Source organism: Vipera berus (assembly GCF_964194415.1).
Source record: "Vipera berus genome assembly, chromosome: 2".
NCBI lineage: Eukaryota > Metazoa > Chordata > Lepidosauria > Squamata > Viperidae > Vipera > Vipera berus.
The window spans coordinates 174,297,978-174,317,749 of record NC_138203.1 but is presented as its reverse complement, the minus strand read 5'-3'; the positions used below and the strand labels follow the sequence as shown (position 1 = coordinate 174,317,749).

General features: G+C 37.4%; 1 protein-coding gene across 1 annotated transcript in view; it reads left to right on the top strand.

The window, feature by feature from the left end:
* Window positions 1-19,772, top strand: part of GAS7 (growth arrest specific 7) — a 150,698-nt gene that overhangs the window by 49,755 nt on the left and 81,171 nt on the right. The window contains exon 2 of the mRNA XM_081315864.1: window positions 15,551-15,674. Coding sequence (XP_081171990.1) covers window positions 15,551-15,674 — 124 coding nt within the window. The remainder of the gene's footprint in view (window positions 1-15,550; window positions 15,675-19,772) is intronic.

Here is a 19,772-nt window from a genome sequence, read left to right as displayed (position 1 = left end):
AATTGGAAGATCCTCATTGAAATCTTATTTTGGGGAGATATTTTAGATATTTTCTTTTTTTCTTTGTTTCTTTTTTTGAGAAGGGGCAATGTTTTTACTTCAAAGGAACTATATATTCCTAATAAATCTTGCATTCTCCCTAGTTCTTATGGTTGGTTTATATAAGTTCAAAGCTGAATCTTATACTGTATGGCTTTTCCTGCCAAAGTTTCTATTTCTATTAAAATATACAGTGTTTTAATGTATATTTTAAGAAGAAAAATCTGAAACTCAAAGGGATGGTTAATAACTTGGTTTTTTTCATGCTTATATCTACCTCAGTTTTCTGATGTCTAAGGGATTCTTTTGATCATCAGCTCCAATCCAGATAAGAAAGGAAAATAAATACACTATTGATCTTTCATTATGAAATTGAACACTTACCTGTTTCCTTTTATATCAGCCAGTGTGTAATTTAACACTATTCCCATGCATTTTTTTCAGCATGGTGTTTCAAAATGAAGACTGTGCAGCTACCTACCATCCTTCAGTTCCCTGAAGAGCTATACACTTGGTAGAATTAAGGGAAAAGATTGTCACACAGCTTCATGAACATTGAGCAATAGGCACTCCTACATTTGTTTAAATAGGAAACACTTATAGATGTAATTACGAGTACACAAGAACTGTTACTATTTGTCAGTGGTAGAGCAAATTACTAAGACATAGGGCAAGACCTTAACATGTATTAGATGAAGCAAAAGGCTTCCAATGGTTCCAAAAAAGTTTACAATGATTATTGAGTCAGTAGAAATTGGACATTGGTGTCTGAAATGTTCAGCAAGTCATTTTAAAGTATTGTCTTATGATAGGCTCCCATTTGACTTCTGCTTCAGTGACTTGGGACAAAACTAGCAAGAGATAAACACATATTACTTCTACTGCATATGAACATCTACTCTCTCACACACATATGATTATTTGGAAAGATGTATAGCTAAAGGAAACTGGAAACAGACTAAATCTATAATTGGTTAGGGTGTGGGAAGTGTGAATAAAAGCTTAAAGTCTTTGAAATCTTTGGATTTAGAAGAAGGTGACTTAATAGACATTTAACTTCATTCCCATTCTGATGTGGAAGAAGTGACAAATTACAATTTTCTAGACATGTGTTGAGTAGAATATCTCTGGTTTATTAAGTCTGACACATATTCTTTCTTAAGTTGCATTGTTTTCTTTCTGAAAGAGTGATGCAAGCCATAGATAAAGCTTTTTGTTTTGCAGCTGCCCTGGTTGCCTTGTGACTCCCTTCAAGAATTAATAAAAAAATAAAAAAAATACAACAGACTATTTTATAGAATTGAAAAGAGCAACAAAGCCCTTTATACGTAGAGCGATCTTGCCAATATCATAAGAGTGTATCCATAGGAAGAATGGTATACGGTTGGTACAGAACCATTCAGCTGGCTAGATAATTTCTGAAAGATCATCAGGGGCCATGTGGCACCATAATGTCATCAAATTCATGACATACCCTAGTACAACTGTTGAATGACATCCAGTCATAGCTATTGTAACATTGCTTCAGGCTCTGTTGATTGCTGTAAGGAATAAAAGGAAGCTTGGGCTTATTCTCTGATAATTTAAAATTTCTGAGGTGGGCTGTCTTTGTTCTGCAAGGAATTCTATCAACAGGGGCAAAAAAATCTCATTTTGATAGGTAGAAGTTGTTGGTTACTATAACAACAGTAGCATATCTATTTGGGTGCTCACATGTTCCTTGTTCCAGTTTCTAAATATAATCTTAATCTCACATGGTATATCTGGTGCCATGGAAACCGAATGTTCTATAAAGTTGCAAGAAACAACTAAAATTTCAGCTACATGAAAACTAAGGGTGTTGAGGAATGATTTAGACATTACCACAGTGATAAAATTATTCTTCACTTCCCATGTGAGACCCCAAAATATTGGTTGGTTGAGGAGGGAGGGAGGGAGGGAGGGAGGGAGGGAGGGAGGGAGAGAGAGAGAGAGAGAGAGAGAGAGAATTATATGATTTTTCCTGTATGGTTTTTTTATTGGATTTGGTCAACAAACAATACATTTACATAGTTCTGCATCTATTGTTTGTAACATGTTATACTACAACATGAGACAAATGCCACAATGTCATGGATATGCTCTAAGTATTGATCTTTTCTGTTACCTGGGTAATAAGAAGCTGCTTTATATTGAATCAGACTATTGGCTTCTGTAGGCCAGGATTCATAATACTGACTGGTTTTTCTTTTTCATTGTTGCTCCTCTAGTTTCTACTTGAAGGTGCAGAAGGTTGAACTTTCTGCAAAGCATAGATGCTCTAATCTTGGTCAGTTGTTTTTCAATACTGAAATTTTGAGATGGAAAGGATTTAGGTCAGTTTGTCCCAGTTTGACTTGCATAATATTTTCAGCATCACTGAAGGAACAAACAGTAATCATCTGCGTTGTACACTGTGCTACAAACAAGGAATTGAAAAAGTTAGTTTTTTCATGCCAGAATTCTTTGGAAGACAGTAACTGCTGCACTTCATGTAATAAAATATATTAATACGGTTTATGCAGCCAATAAGCACCAACCACCTAGCTCAGACCTAAAGTGCATCTAATCCAATTATCTACTGTATTCCTAGATCCCCATGGGAAGCCCATAACACATGAGTATAATAGCATCTCTTTGCCCATGATCCCTAGTAAGTGGTATTTAGAGACATTAGTGATGCTAAGTGTGAAAATAATTTATTTTCACTGTGCCTGGTAGCTATCAATAGCTATATCATTCATGAATTTGTCTAATCCCCCTTAAATCTGACACCCACCGTATTTACAATGTAGACTCATAGTTTGGACTAGACAACCCCATGCCCCAATGGTTCATGGTTTCACAGGTATTCCTTTACCTAAACAGAGAAACAGAATGACACAGGTTAACAAAAGAAGCAGTGGGAGCAGGAGTGACTTCCATCTTCCTGCTGTTTTTCTTTACTGAAGGACCTGAGGAATAACAATTCCTTGTTTTATTGAATTGAAAGACAAGTACAGTGAATATGAAATCTACACACACACCGCGTTAAAATGCCAAATTTTTGAGATATATATAAAAAAATCACTTCAGAATTTTTCCCACCTCTCATATCATCTTAAGGAGTTAAGATGGGTGAGGAGCATAGTAGCTAAGCCTTTGCTGATTGGACCCACTTTGCTTTCAAACTGCCAGAGGCTGCTGGGAAAAGCTACAATACTGTGAGTTAAGGTGTGTGAGGAGCATAGTAGCGGCCTGCGTGCCTAACTAAAAATCAAAAATGGTGGTACATTCAGGGCAAGTGCATCTGAGATTCCTCTCATCTCAGCATGTCTGGCTTAGTTCAGTGCAACACTTGTTTTGTAGCTGTCTTTCACAGCACTCTTTTTAAACTGGGAAAGTGTCCTATCTGTACATAAATCACTAGTCCACAAGGACAGATTATTTATCTAGGGTCTGTAATCTGTGCTCTTCAGGCAGAAATTAGGTGTTCAGCTCAGCCCTTCTACTCTACTGAGCCTCTGCGCTATCAGCCCCCTCTACCGCAAAGCTCCTGCAGGAGAAGGGCAGTGTGGGCAACCGTAGGATCTGGCAGGGTGAGAGCTGTGAACCATAAACCCAAAGCTTTTGTTGTGTCCCTGCATAACAGATACAGTGCCCTTGCTGACCTTAATAGGGACATTAAGGAAACAGGTCAAGATAGTTGTGATGATAACTCAGATAAGCAGGGGACCATGGTCCGAGATGAACTTGTTTTTGACAGGGAGAAGTGCGAATCAGGTATTACACATCAGTCATGCAAGAAAAGAAAGGTACCCAAAAAGAGAAGCCACCTTCTGGTTGGTGATTCAGTTATAAGGGATGTAAATTTAGGAAAGGATACAGAGATTTCAAAAGAGGTCAGGTGTCTTCCAGGTGAGAGCGGATATGATATTGTTGCCATTACGGAAACATGGTGGGACGAAACCCAGAAATGGAACACACAGCTAGAGGGATTTAAATTGTTTAAAAGAAACAGACTAAACAGGAGGTGGAGTTGCTCTATATATAAGAAATAACTTTATCTCTACAGAAATAGAGCACAACAATGATGAAAACTGTAAACTTGAATGCATTTGGGTCAATATAAAAGGTGAAAAAAATGACATTGCCATAGGTGTATACTATAGGCCGCCAACCAAGCAGAGGAAATAGATGAACCTTTTGCTAGTCAGCTAACTAAGTTATGTAGGAAGCACATCACAATAGTAATGGGGGACTTTAATTACGGTACCCTGATATCAACTGGGAGACAAACTCTGCACCAAGTGGAAGATCAAACAGATTCCTGACAAACCTAGCAGACAACTTTCTCTCCCAAAAAGTAGAGAAGGGAACTAGGGGATTAGCCATATTGGATTTAATTTTCACTAACAGAGATGAAATGATAGAAAGTGTCGAAGCCACAGGAACCTTGGGGGGGGAAGTGATCATGCAATATTGGAATTCAACATTCTGGAAGCACAAGCAATAGAACACAGCCAAACTAGAGTCTTGGACTTTAAAAGAGCTAATTTCAATAAACTTAGAGAGACCTTGGGAAGAATTCCATGGATGAGAATCTATAAATAGTATGATTCGATTAAAAAACAAACTGAATTTTTTTAGGGGGGAAATTTTAAAAAACATACAGTAACAATGCTTGCATAAATATGCATATCCTTAAACTAATACTTTGTTGAAGCACCTTTTGATTTTTATGACAGCATTTGGTCTTTTGGGGTAGAAGCCTATCAGCAAGGCGCATCTTTCCTGGGGATCTTTACCCACTCTTCCTTGCAAAAGTGCTCCAAATCTCTCAGATTTCAAAGGCATCTCCTGTGTACAACCTTCTTCAGGTCACCCTACAGATTTTCAATTGGATTCAGCTCCAGACCCTTTCTGGACTACTCCAAAGCTTTGATATTCTGCTGGTGAAGCCATTGTTTCTTTGGTTTGGAGGTATGCTTTGGCTCATTTTCATGTTGAAAAGTAAAATTCATCTTCAGCATTTTAGCAGAGACCTGAAGGTTTTGTGCCAAAATTGACTAATATTTGGAACTGTTCATAATTGCCTCCACCTTGACTAGAGCCCCAGTTCCAGCTGAAAAAAAGCAGCCTTAAAGCACAAAGCTGCCATCACCATGCTTCACTGTGGGTATGGTGTACCTTTGATGATGCTCCGTGTTGTTGCGCCAAACATACTTTTTGGAATTATGGCCAAAAGGTTCAACCTTAGTCTCATCAGACCATAATACATTTCCCCACATGGTTTTGTCAGACTTGATGTAAAGTTTTGTAAATGTAGCCAGGCTTGAATGTTTTTCTTTGTAGGAAAAGGCTTCTGTCTTGCCACCCTACCCCACAGCCCAGACGTACAAAGAATATGGGAGATTGTGGTCACATGTAGTATACAACCAATACTTGCCAGACACTCCTGCAGCTCTTTTAAAGTTGTTGTGGGTCTCTTGGCAGCATCTTGGATCAGTTTTCTTCTGGTTTTTTCATCAATTTTGGAGAGACATCCAGTTCTTGGTAATGTCACTGTTGTGTATATTTTCTCCGCTTGTTGATGACTGTCTTCACTATGTTCCATGGTATATCCAATGCCTGAAAATATTTCTATACCCTTCTTCTGACTGATACTTTCCAACAATGAGATGTCTTTGATGCTTTGTAAGCTCTTTGTAGACCATGGCTTTTGATGTAAGAGGCAACTGAGTAGCTGTCAAAAAAAAATCCTGTTAAAACAGCTGAATTTTATATGGGCTTGATCGGAGTTACTTTAATTGATGGAAGGTATGTACTGTCTGGTATTTAACATCAGTTTGTATTGGTTACTTCTGAACGCAGTCTCATCCCTACCTATAACAACTTAAAACTTACAATACCGTGGTTGCATATTTTTATTTTTACCCCTAAAAGATTTCAGCTTTTTTTTTCAATTGAATTGTACAGCTTACAGATTATATTAAAGGTGGAAGAAATGTAGCGCCAGGTGGAAAAAAATACTGAACTGATTAATCTTGGTATCATTCTTTTTGCAATCTAATGACTAATAGTTTTACTATATTGGCTAAAGTCTAATGACTTTTAACAACTTTCACCACCAGAATTAAGATACATGTTACATATTGTTTGAAAGCATTAGTTATAGTGAACAAATCTGGTATAGAAAGGGGTGGAAGGTGTCTGTGTCTGTGTCTGTGTTTTGATTTGTGTTTGTAGCTTTTTAAACAATTGAACCTGATGCTTCAGATTTCAGTGGTAAACCTGGTATAGTATGTGCCGTATTTGTTCTTTTTCTACAGATTGGTAACATAAATATGTGTATGTGCTTTGCATGTCCATCTGTACACCAAGCTGAATCTCAAAATTAAGCCCTACAAACAGGTCAAACAGTGTTTTCCCCTTCCGGATTTTCAGAATTGTTATCATAAAAATAAAGCAGAAATGGTTGTGATTTGTGATTTATTTTAGTAAAATAAATCCAATGATACAAAGCACTTTCCTCTTTTAACTAGTCAGTATAACATGTGGGAATTTCTGTTCACTTTTCATGTTTGTATGTTTTCCATTTTTATATCTTTTTGTAAATAAAGTTAAAATGATTTGAAATATTTAACCATTTAAAGTCTTGAACCATTTAAAGCCAGCTTGCCAGCCGACAAGCCCAGTATCGTAACCACTGAGCCACCATGCTGCCCCTAAATGTTTAGGTATTGTATGTAAATTATTATATTATTATAGTATGTAAATTATTAAAAGTTTAACAGCTATAGCTATTAAAAATCATTGCTTTATGACAGCAATATTTCACAATTCTAGAATATTGTATTGTCTACACATAGAATTCTTTACATCTAGAGTTATTTACAAAATTGGCCTTGGATACTAGTGAACTCTTAGGATTAGCCATCTTATAGTGCAAAATATGTTCCCTTTATGAATATACAGATGTTTCCTTTTTAGGATCCCTGTGTTCTATGAGGGGTTTCCTGTAAATGAGTAGTATTTTTTTTTTCTGTTGAGCATTGAACTTTCACTGTAGAGGGTATCCTTTTCAAGATGAATCAGGAAATCATGTGAAGCCATTTCCGTGGCAGATTAATCTGAAGAATTAGCACACGCAGCAGTAGTCATTGTCATGACTCATTTTATGGAACAGAATTCTATGAAATGTGTCAATCTGCTACTGACCAAGCAGAATTCTAATGGGTTTATGCGATAAAATCATTATTAAATTAAAGTATGACCGAACCACTGAGAATATAGACTTCATGGGGTTTTTTGTTCTTGTTTTTAATATGAATGAATAAAAATAAAAAGGAGAATATAAAAAGCACCAGAATATAAAAAAGCTCCAAAAGCATCCTTTTTGGAGAGGCTATTTCAAATAGTTGGTGGAAGGACCATTGATAAGGCCATTTCTCTTTCCCAAATTAATTATTTATATTAGATACAGATGTATAAGATACCATTGGAGGCTTTTTATCATTTTCTCTCTTTCCTCTTCATCATTTTTTGGTCATAGAAAGTTACAGTACTATTTATTTTGAGTGAACAGACATGAATAGCATTTAAATAAATTGATGCTAAAATATCTTCCCTATGGGGAACGATATCAAATGGTATCTTATGTTACATTTGAAATTGCAATTAACAGGATTAGTTGATTATTGATTGATTAATTTGATTCATAAGATGTTTGAGTTGTTTATCCTTCCTAAATTCCTGTTCCTGATTTCAAAATGACCATGTAAAATTCTTTAAAAAAAACAAAACAAAACAAATCTCAGTTGGAAAATACACTAGTTGGCAGACAGATAAATATATTCAGAGAGATAAATATTTTCAAGAGGTTTAAAACAGAAGTTCACATTTGACAGGAAAAGAAAATAGTAGTTTCTGACATAGTTCATACTGAATTTCTAAAATGTGGAAACTGTAAAATGCATAAGATGATGTAAATCTTGTGCATATTGCATCAATATCTGAAGTTATGAAATTGTTGAGTGTTAGGTTGGTAGCATCCTTGAGACCTTTGTCTTCAGCTCTTTTGTGTCTTGGACAGTCACTCTTCCACAAAAATTAGTGCTGTGCCAAAAGATCTACAAACATTTTTTCAGGAAGTGTGGAATTCAAGCTTGTACTGCAATATATCCTTACATTCTATCATATCACTTTAATTCAAGGCCATTGTTTCTCTGAAAGATTTTGAGCAGGACTATACCTATACTATGTTATAAACACCAATTATCAACATTAAAAAGGCAAGTCACAATGGAGTCAGAATGTAGGGCGTGCTCTTGTATAAAAAGGGCAATGCTGCAAACTTTTTCATTCATATTTCCTCTTTTGGAAAAGAGTGGGGAGGTAAGGCCCCACTTCAAGACAGCATAAACAAATATAATTCATCCTATATTTGCTAGGTCTTGCATTCTTACAGTGCCCACTGAACCATGTGATGGGGTTTAATTTTGCAACACTGTTTGGAAGTTGGGTTATTCTGAGTACAAAGAATTGGCTTTATATGAAGTAAGGGGAAAAGATTGTTGGGAGACAGACAGGCTATACAAAAGGCCAAGGAAGCTGGGACCAGACCAAGGAAAGCTGGACAAAGCCTGTCTGTATATAGGGAGCACTAGGTCAGTGATACAGACCCTTGCTTTGTGCTCCCCATCACCTACACAGACATTTGAAAATTGGCAAGACTTCCACTAGCTTTCCCATCTGGAAAGCCTCTAGAATGCACCCTTTTGATTTCCAAAGAACAGAGTGAAGTGCTGAAATGTGTTGACACATAAAAAGAAACCCCTTTAAGTAGTTGCTCTTCCTCTGAGATTTCACATAAGGCATTGGCTGTTTATTTGTGCCTGGACAGCAGAAAAGGCAGTGGGTAATTTCCGTCCTCATCTTGCAAACAGAGGGGAAGATTTCAGTCAGTTCTGCCTGGATCATAGCTTCTACAAGAGATTTGGTAAAAGCTCCCATTGGTAAGATGGCATTCTGTAGGGGTAAATTTGATACCTTGAGGAATGCTTGATTTGATATGTCTGTATAGAAGATGATTCAGTTTGAAATTTAGTCATATCTATATTTTTGGATGCAATGTTTATCTGAGCTTTTTGACTCTGCATGGATTTGGGAATTGCAGAAGACTTACCACTGTAAAATAAATACTGTATGAAGAGTCAGGATGTATCTAATTTTATTACTTGTTACATAAAGCATGTTTAAAGAAGTAACTTTAATGAGGGCCTAGGTCAGTGTCCATGAAATGGTTATAAAGAGCTGTCTAAGCATTGCTGAAATAACTGGATACAGGCTCTGTAAAAAAGCTAAACATCTTGCTAAATAATGAGATGGAAAAAATGGTGGGATTGTGTGGGAGAGTGAATTTTTTTGTGTTTGGGAACATATAACAAATTGGGGCAAATTTGTGGGTTGGCAGGAAGCTGCTGAGTATGATTAAAGCAAAATATGTCCTTGGACTCCTAGAGTGAAATCCTGACGGTTGAGATTGATGGTGGGAGGGTAATATTCTGTATCTTTTTTAAACAGATTGTGTCAGAAGAAGCTAACTGACTTTTAAAATATGTGATTATCAGCATTGTTCATGCAAAACACCCATATCATATCCACATACTCCTACCCCGCTCCCGCCCCACAGTGCTACTAATATGCAAACAACAGAGGAAACACTGTTAGACCTACGCACACACACAAATTGACTGCATACAAACAACAGAAGAATCTCATTTTCTGTTCTGCTTAGTAGATTCACGATCTACTAAGAAGTATGTGCTGCATGCAGAAATAGGCATTATCATACTGCATTTACAATAGCTAGTTCATCTTCTGGGAGCCGCTTTGAGGATCTCAGTGTTTATATAGCCAATTGTTATAAACAAAACTTTTGGCACACATCGTCCTTTCATTTTATCCTAAATATTATTACTTAATGAACAAACTTCTTGCTCCCTCTTTAATGCACAATTCAAGGGCTATATTGAGGGAGAGGTGACAAGGGAGTTCTCCTGATATTCAACTCTTAAGCATCCAGTGTATTTTTATAGAGATTTGTGCTCGTGACCTAATCAGGCTATTTCCAAGAACTATTGAAGAAGGTCTGTGAGAGTTGCACAGAATTGCTCTGTGAGGGAGATGGGCGGCTTCCAAATGTGATAAACAAACAAACAATTTAGCAGCTATATGTGAACCGTCCACAGTAGAATTGTAGTCAATTCTTGTAGAATGTGCTATTTCCAGTTTTTGCCTCTCGTTGAAAGATTCTTTCTGGGTGCATATAAAATGAAAGCATTGATGTATGTAAGGGAGAAAAAATGCATCATTATGTCCTCCAAAGTTGTTTTTTACATTCAGGATAAAAAGTCCCAATGTTTTAATCTTGGAGCACTTTTTTCAGAGTTAATTTAAACACACATGTACATTTCCAATACTTCACCTATACTGCTGGATAACCTCAGACAGGATCTACATAGCGAGTAGTAAATAAATCTTGCAGATAAAGGTAATTGCTAGGCTCATTTGAGCCCAGAAACATCTCAGGTACATTTTTAGGATTGACTGGTAATAATATTCATTGTAGAGCAACTTTTTTTAGGAGAAACCATATATGCAACAGCCCTATGGTTTTTTCCTCTCTATATGTATGTTTTTTTTAAAAAAGTACTATATACAATGCCACTGTCATATTGATTATTCTTCTCTTCATCTTGTGAGATGATATCTTTTTGTACACTTGACTAGGAGAAAGAGACTTGCAGTAACTGTCTGTTTTTGTCAGCAGCTGAGCATCTTCTAAAAGTCACAGAGTTCTGTTCTGTACAGAATTCTGTACACATATTGTGTATTTGTCTGGATTCTGCTTGAAACAGAAGCCTTCCACAAGTTTGTTTTTAAGTTCTATGCTGCTGCCCTCCTTGGAACACCCAATTATTTTCTTTAAGCTGTCTGATATATAGTTTAATTTTTTGCCAAAAAATAGCAGCCCCACATGATGCTGTTATGGAAAGCAGCATATGCACAGATTGAATGTGTGTAGAAATGAGTCTTTCTGCATAAAGCTAAATTGTTCACTTTTTGCATGGACAGATGTACACAGACGGGTGCTAAGAGAGGGTGCAAAATTGCAATTACTGAATAAGTAGACAGATTTATTTTCATGATTATAACTGGACAGTGCTATAGCTTTTTTAGACTTGATTTTACACGTACAGATTGTCATGCAGCTGTGACTGCTTGCAAATACACTGCTGGGATAATAGAATATGGAAGGATGACCTTATCACAAGAGGTTCCAAACTCAGAATTCTTATTGTTTATTTTATTTCTGCTGGCCAATCACATTTTTTGTTGACAGAAAATGGAAGAAGACATAAGGGGACTCTCTTAAGTTTCCTGTACTATCCCACCTGCTCGGTTTCAGGAAAGAAAGCCTAATTCTTCCAATTGTCCACAAATCCCAGAGATTTAATTAAGGACTTTGAGGAATGGGGGATGGGGTTCGCTTCTTATCAATTCAAAGAGTTTGCTTAATGTCAAATTGTTATGGTACCATAAGCCTGAATATTCCTCTGCAATCCTCACACCCTCTGGTGTATATTTATTTTATTTATATCTTTGGTTCTTTGTATAATTCAAGGTGGCATCCATAATGCTTACTCCCCACAACAGTAACCCTGTGAGCTGGGTTGGACTGAGGGAGACAGAGAACAGGTGGTCCAAAGTCATCCAGATGGTTGCCTTGCCAGAAGAAAGACTGGAATTCATAGTCTCTCTTCTAATCCAGAATTTTAACCACTAAACTAAACTGGCTCTCATCTTGAGGAACATTTCTATGTGAATATTTATTACAGACATTTTAATGCAACAAGAGTTCTGTAACAGTAGCTCATCATTTAAAAATTAATAGTACAATAACAACCAAAACAGTAACTATAGCCACAAATCTTTATAATAATCCCTGAAAGCCAAAAAACAATATCAAATATAATGAAACATTAACCTAAAATTAGTCAGATAACATTCAAAAATAGATCAAAAAATAATTAAGCCAAAAATAAGTCTTCAAAGAAACATATTTAGGCATTAATGATAGTAACAAGAACAGTAACAACTGTGCTAAATACATTTCTTGAGGGAGAAGTCTGTACATGAAAAGCTTCTTCTTGCGTATGTAAACTTTACAGGCAAGTTTCCAAATAGCTCCTGAAAGGACATCCATCAAGTAACTCAATGCCAAATTGCTATAGAAGTTAAAACCAGTTGAAAATATGCAGAAAACAAGAGGCAGCTAGAGCACTGATATAACATTGGTATGACATCTTCCAAAAACTAAAAAGTCTCTCACCTGATGACTAGCAACTGTCTGAATGAACTGAATACTCAGAAGCTTTGCTTTTGCTTTAATACCCAATCAAATGTCCATAAGTTCAGAATTTCTCTGTAAAAATGGCAGTGACGTAGGATCACAAATTCTTTATACACACACACACGTGCGCGCGCGCACACACACACACACACAGAGACTTCCCTCTCTGCCCTTCCTCCACTCTACCTATACATTTTCCCCCTTTACTTTAGAAGGAAAAATACTGACCAACAGCCAATATTTCCTTTCTGTTGGTATTTGGCTAGGCCGCTAGGGAAAGAGAAATCAAATCCTGTGTTCCAAAGCAATGTTATGTGCATTGTGTACATGGTAGAGTGTCCAGCAGCCAAGCTGAAGTAAAAATGGAAGTTTGTTATGGAATTTCCACACGCGGCTTCTGTGACAGGTTGCAGGCTACTCTGGACCTGTGTATTCTCACAATACCAGCAATGTTGGAATGCGGTTGACCTGATTTACAGCATTTTTGACTCAGCCTTGTGTAGTTGAAACCACCACGAAACTGAGTGGGGTTGTTTTTTTGAGGTAGAGTGACTTCATTTGAAATAAACTTTTTAAATAAGGAATTCTTTCTCACCCTTCTTCCCAGCTCCCAAATTTTGGGTCCTTAAAAGAAAATGGTAGCTTGAGAGCTCTGCAACTCCTATTCAGTAGCTGAGGCAAAATAAGTGGATAAATATTTTGTCAAATTCCCCTTGTTGTCATTACTTCTTTGCCTGCCTGCTCTTTCCACTGAAGTCTGATCACCTTCAAAATGTTTCTGATGTTTAGAGAAGTTAAAATAATAATGTTGAAGTGACCTTAGGACAGAATGTAAGGTATGTATCTGGTGTATCCTGGGGGAGCAATTGCTAGTCAATGTACTGTATGCAATGCTGAACCGGATGGATGAAATATTTTACTTGTAAAGTTCCTTATGTGTAGTTAGAGGTAGTTAGAAAAGGCAGTCATTTAGCTTACTAAGTAAGGCCATTCCATAGATGTAAAATGAAAAGAGAAGCTATTGAACCTTATTAAAACCTAAATTTTAATCTCTGTTTCTCTCTGTCCTCACTGATAGAAAGTCTTGAAATTCTTAATTGTGGCTCATTCTTCAAGAGCATCCCATATACCTGTTCCACTTCTTCTGTTCCTCCAATTTGTTTATGAAAGGAGCAGGAACCTATAGCATTAGCACATTCCATTTGAGGTAAAGAAACCAAATCATTGCCAGGAGTTCAAATTCCAAAGGTGGGTTCTGTTTATGGGGAAGAAGATATGGTACTTCCACCAGGGAAGCCATAAGATAGTGGAATATATCCATGGTCACACTGACCTAGTGGAATCTTTCATGAATGCCTGACTTATATGGAGTCCTGAACACCTGGTAATCAACAGCAGTATTGTGCATAAGAGCAGAACTGAGTCATGTGCAGCACATACCATTCTAATGAGTAATACTGTCAAGCTACTGTGATAATGAGACTTAAGGGCATTAGTATTATGCCTTTCTTTCCCTGCAGCCCACTCTTAGAGCTGGGGGTAGTACTGTAGCTGGTCAGAGAAGAGCTGGCCCCAAGTCTCCCAGCTGTAATGGACTCAGCCAAAAGCTATTAATGCACAGCTGCTTGTAATCAACTTGGAGCAAAGCCCAGCCATGTTTCTTTCTTTGCAACTTGTTTCTTCCACAAGTTGCATAGGGACATTGTTAGATGATGAGTGGGAAGTCTAATTGGTTTGTTTCAATACTCCACTCCTGCTGAAGGGAATGCAGCCTGGTAAGAGAATCCATAAGGCTCCTTTCTTGTGCATGGCACTTTGTCCCGTTGCGACCAGGTGTGGTATGCAATTATACTGTATAATTGCCATAATGGGAATGATGGTTATGGATCTGAAAAAAGGCTGTTGGCTCCACTTGTATATATTGAATCCCCCAATTGTATTTCTTCTTTTGTCACGCAGATGATGATTTTCACAGTGCTTTGTTACTGGGGCTATACCTGGCATTAGCTTGAGTAGACGCTGCTTCTGCCATGAAAATTGTCCTTCCTATTTTCTCTAATGCAGCATCCTGTGTGCCTTTCTGACCTGGATGATCCCACTGTTCCCACCTCTGCCAGCAGAGCAGATTTGGTTGTTCAGGAAGCTGAAGGAAGAGATGTGATTGACACATCAGCTATATCCATTCTTCTGTTGACTGAATATAATTGGATACAATATTATAGGTTCAAGTGCTTTGCTATCGCTACAGATTCCCTTGCTTCTGGTGCAACTGGGTTCACAGCCTACTTCTTCTATCACTTCCTGCCTCTTCCTTTCTCAAATCTGCCATCTATATTTCAATGTCTGTATATTTCAATGACCACAGCAGAAATATCTGTAGGACAATATATGATGAATTACGTCTTGAGAGTGTAGCAATATACTGTCAAGAGCTTGGGTATTTTCTGATCCTAGAGTGTTAGCTGAATAAAAGCCATGTGACAATCTTCAGCTTCACTTGCTTTAAATTGTGAATCTGCAAAATGGTACTTGTGTTGTTTTAGAAATGCTTAAACAATGGTTTTGCTTGATTTGAAAAGACATGAGTCAGTTTCATTGCTTCTATCCTAACAGACAGTTTAGGATGAATGTTATCAGCAAAATATTTATATTACTGTTGGTCCCTAAATTCTGCAGAATGGTTTTACAGAGGCAGCATTTGGTTGCTAAAACTCATCCAGTTGGTGGATTTTACCAACATTGTTGATGCATAAGGGTAGTATAAACGTAGACAGTGTATGAATTTGCCTTTCAGGCGCGGCATGAAGTATGTTTCTTTTCCAACCATCATAAGCAATAACATTCTTGAATTGCAACAGTACAGGTTCCACAACATTCCATTATCTTCCCTGTTCCCTTGGAATGTTTTTTTTAACCAATGAAGGCCTGAATAGATTTCCCAAGCTGCAGCTGGTAAGATAATTGGGATGTTTGAAATCTAAGCAGTATTGAGTGTTCAAACTGCTATATTCTGTTCCCAGGAAATTTTAAGGGCGTGTTTGAATGTCATTCTATAACCTTCTCTGAAAAACCTTGCTTTTTCTGTCATTCTTTCAGCAGAAACCTAGGAAGGTCATTCCTCAAGTCGGAGAAGATTCTCAAAATGGTCATCTCCCACCTGGCTGGCAAAGTTATATGTCTCCTCAGGGGCGAAGATACTATGTGAACACCTTCACCAATGGTAAGCTACTTTTTTTTACATGCTAGTTTTATTTGTTTAGAAAACCCTCCTCATTTCCCCTAACATCAAAAGTAGAGATAACATAACTTAACAATATGAACAATAGCCAAACACTTTCTTGTACAATCCATAAAATTGTGCTCCTTGGCTGGTCATTGTAGACAACCTGATTATCTGCCTTTCTTCAGATTTCTCATATTATTCCCAGCATAAAATCATGTATCTCAACTCTCATTTTTTTTCAAAGAAGGTGATCTCCTCTGTTCTCTTACCAGACATTCTCTGTACAAGTTGGGGACAGAAATGTTTTGAAAATGTTCTACTTTCCATCTCATTTGTGCTAAGCTTCTTCTAGGCCATGCCATTCTAGAAGTCAGTTTACTAGTTTCCAGAAGTAAATCCTTTAAACCAGAATTGTTTGAGCTGTCCTTGGGCACCAGGCCAAAACTCTAGGTATGGGACATTCTGAACCCCAGCTGATTCAGAGGATTGACTTCTGGAAACTTTTAAAAACTGCCTGCCAGAATGGTACATACCAGAAGAGATTCAGTACAGTCTTAACAACCAAACTACAAAATATTCCATTCTCAAACTGGTGAATTTTTTATGTCTTGCTTTGTTTCCTCCCAAAAATAAAGGGTTTTTACTGGGATTAGGAATTGAATGTAGACAGTAAAAATGAAGGTGCAAAGCAACCAATGCTGAAAGCCATTTTGAACAGAGGTGACCTCAGTCGAGCAGCCTACCCCAAAGGGGCTCATATTTTTGAATTTCTGCTCCCTTTTTAAATTTCTCTCCCATCCTTGAAAGTCCAAATATCTTTATTCTACTGCAAATGATAATTAAATTTATGCACTCATAGTTATGAACATTTTATTAACAAGTTAATTGAACAAGAAAATGAATCATATTTGGATGAGTTTCTTAGTGATTGTCCTTAGTGCCATGGTTCCGATAGATGAAACCATTTAAAAGAACTTCAAGGCAAGGGTTTCTTCCTTAAGGAACATTTTATTTAGGAAACAAGATATGGGCACATACAAAGGTGAACCCAAGACTTAATTTCCCTCCCTCAGGCTACAAAGTTACAAGTTTCAATTCCCACCCCAAATTACTGTCATAAATCACATTTACCAATTGTTTCAAAACGTGGGCTCTCCTCCCGCCAAAATGTTATCAGTATTGACCTTGATTCTCACACAGAGAAGTTGTTTTGGCTAACTGAAAACTACACCTCCCCCCCCTTCTTTCTTTAGCTAAAATCTCTAAACTAATATGTGGCAACAAAGACAAAAACAAAAATGGCTTCAGTTGTTCGTCACAACTTTGACACTTAGCCTACTACTACAATTGGCGCCAGAATTTCTGTTGCTAAGTAAGGTGATTGTTCAATGAATTGCCCCCATTTTTGCAACCATTTTTGCAGATCCCTTCAGTTGTTAAGTGAATCATGTGATTGTTAAGTCAATCCTGCTTCTCCCATTAACTTTGCTTGTCAGAAGGTGGCTGGTCTCAAATGGTAATCACATGAATCCCACCCCCAGGATGCTGCAACTGTCATAAATACATGCCAGTTGCCAAGTGCCTGAATTTTGATCACATGACCATGAGGATGCTGCAACAGTTAAGGATAAGCTCTTTTTTCAGTCCCACTCTCACTTTGAACAATCACTGAATGAATGTTTGTAAGTTGAAGACTCCTTGTATTCTGCATCATAGCAGCCGGTAACATGTAGCCAACTTTGGTTGGAAAGCTAAGGAGGACCAGGTCCCTTTAGAACTTAAATGCAAGGCTTTGAAGAAGTCCAAGACTGAGAAATCAGAAGAAGGCAGTGGCAAATAACTTCCATGTAATTTCTGAGAAAACTTACTGGCCATCTCCATACAGCTATCAGGAGTCAAACTCAGTTCAAGGAAGACTATTTGTTTTGTATTGTTCATTTGAATATCTGAGAATTGAATGTTACATTTTCTGCGTTGCTATGCATGTAAATATGTAAGTAGTTATGAAATTATGAAAATATTCAGCATAAATCAAGCTTAACTAAATCTGCTGCACCTAAAACAGCCATAATAATTATGTGACATTCTACTGATTTCCTGTTTAGAGTCAGACCTGGAAATATTTAGTGCTTCAATTTCAGCTCTTAAGTGACCAAATAATTTGGATGCCCTTAAACAAAAATATAAATCATTTTTGAAAGGATACCTCCTGAGGAGAGCAAACTTATAGTTCAGAAGTTCTAAGCAAATGAAAAACAGCTTGAAATAACTAGTTAAAAAAGAATTTAGAAATGTTTTCCTAAAGTTTTACGCCATAATGGGCAGAGCTTAAAAACTTTGTAATTCTCTAACTCCTTTCTTTCTTTCCCCTTGGGTTCACAGTTCGTCTGTAATCATCTCTCTTAGCTGTTTGCAGGTACAGAAGCAGTTTTTGTTTTTCCCTGGAAAGTTAAAAGATTTCATCACTTCCCCATTATAAAAATGGTTAAACAGAAGTTCTGTTTGCTGCAAGGCAGGGAAATTAATGAAAGGATTAGAGCATCAAAGTGATGGAAGAAGTTGCAGGTAGGATCATGCAAAACCTTTCAGCAAAATGTTTATACATGAGGGAGTAAATATGAAACAGTACTTTTGAATCATTAAAGCATGTGCTTCTTTTCCTAGATTTCAGCATAGGAAAGTGGTGTGCATGCTTATGGGGAGACTTATTTCCAAAACAGCAACGTGGATTTGGAAAAATATATGGTTGCTATATTGAGTAGGAAAAAAAGAGCTTTGTATGTGCTCCCTCGTGTTTGAAGCACATTGCTTGAAGGGTTTGCATTGTATGTACAGTCTACAAGTAGTCCTTGTCTTACAGTCATTCATTCAGCAACCATTTGAAATTGTGATGGCACTGAATGAAGGGCCTTATAAACTGGACCCAAAGTTATGGCTGTTGCATTGCTCCCATGGTCACATGATCATATTTTGGGTGCTTGGCAATCCACCTACCCTTATGATCGACCACAGGGACACTGCTTTTCACTCCCCCATCCCCCATCACAGAATCCTTTGGACTTACCTCTCAACTGGCTGGTCCCCATAGTCCTTGGACCTGCTTCCTTCTTTGCTGGGTCTCACACACTTGGCCCCATCACGCCTCCCCCATGATAAATGCAACACTAATATCGGTAAATGGATTTTGTATTTTTCAACATCAGAAGTATCTCACAATTTCACAGATTTATAGTTCTCTTGAAAGACCATGTGATCATACGGTGTCTCAGAGTCCCAGAAACACTGCAGAAAAGAAACCACATTGCTATTAATGTGTGGGACAGTTTTGCTGTTAAATAAAGTGGCTACTTTGGTGTAGCATTTAAGACATCAGACTAGAGACTGTGAGTTCTACCACCACCACCAGGTACAAAGCCATCTGTGTGACTTGGTCCCGTCACTTTCTCTCTGCTCTATGAAGGAAGCGGTGTCAAACCATTTCGGAAAATCCTTGCCAAGAAAACTGTGGGGATTTGTCCAGGCGGAGTCTGAGAATTGGACACAATTAAATGGGAGAAAAAAGTGGGAATTATCTATTCTGCAGAATAGACCATGTAACATCTATGAGTCTGATCCTTATCCATCTTCACATTATATGCAGATGCGATAGTGCAATGTATTCGTTCTTATTTTCCTTCTCTCATTGAAAATGGGTGTGGACTGAACAAATTTCTTCTATTTGAAATAATAATACTGCTATTTCTTTACTACTTCTCTTTTCTTTCTCCTCCTCCTCCCTCTTTTTCTTCCCAGGGCATCTAGTAAAAGCTAAACAGGTCAGAGCTGATCAGTACATGAATGAGAGCCCACTAGAAAAATCCAGAACTATAGGCTAGACTAGAAATTAAAAAAAATTGAAATAAAACCATGGGAAATTACTTCCATATTATTGCAGAGAAAACTACATCCATGCTATCAGGCAGTGAAAAATAATAATAATAAAGAGGAAAAGTAGGAAACAAAATCAAAATATGGCAGTTATTCTAGTTTAATGTCATCTATGATAAAGAAAGGTATCATAGAAGAGACGCGGTGGCTCAGTGGGTTAGGACGCTG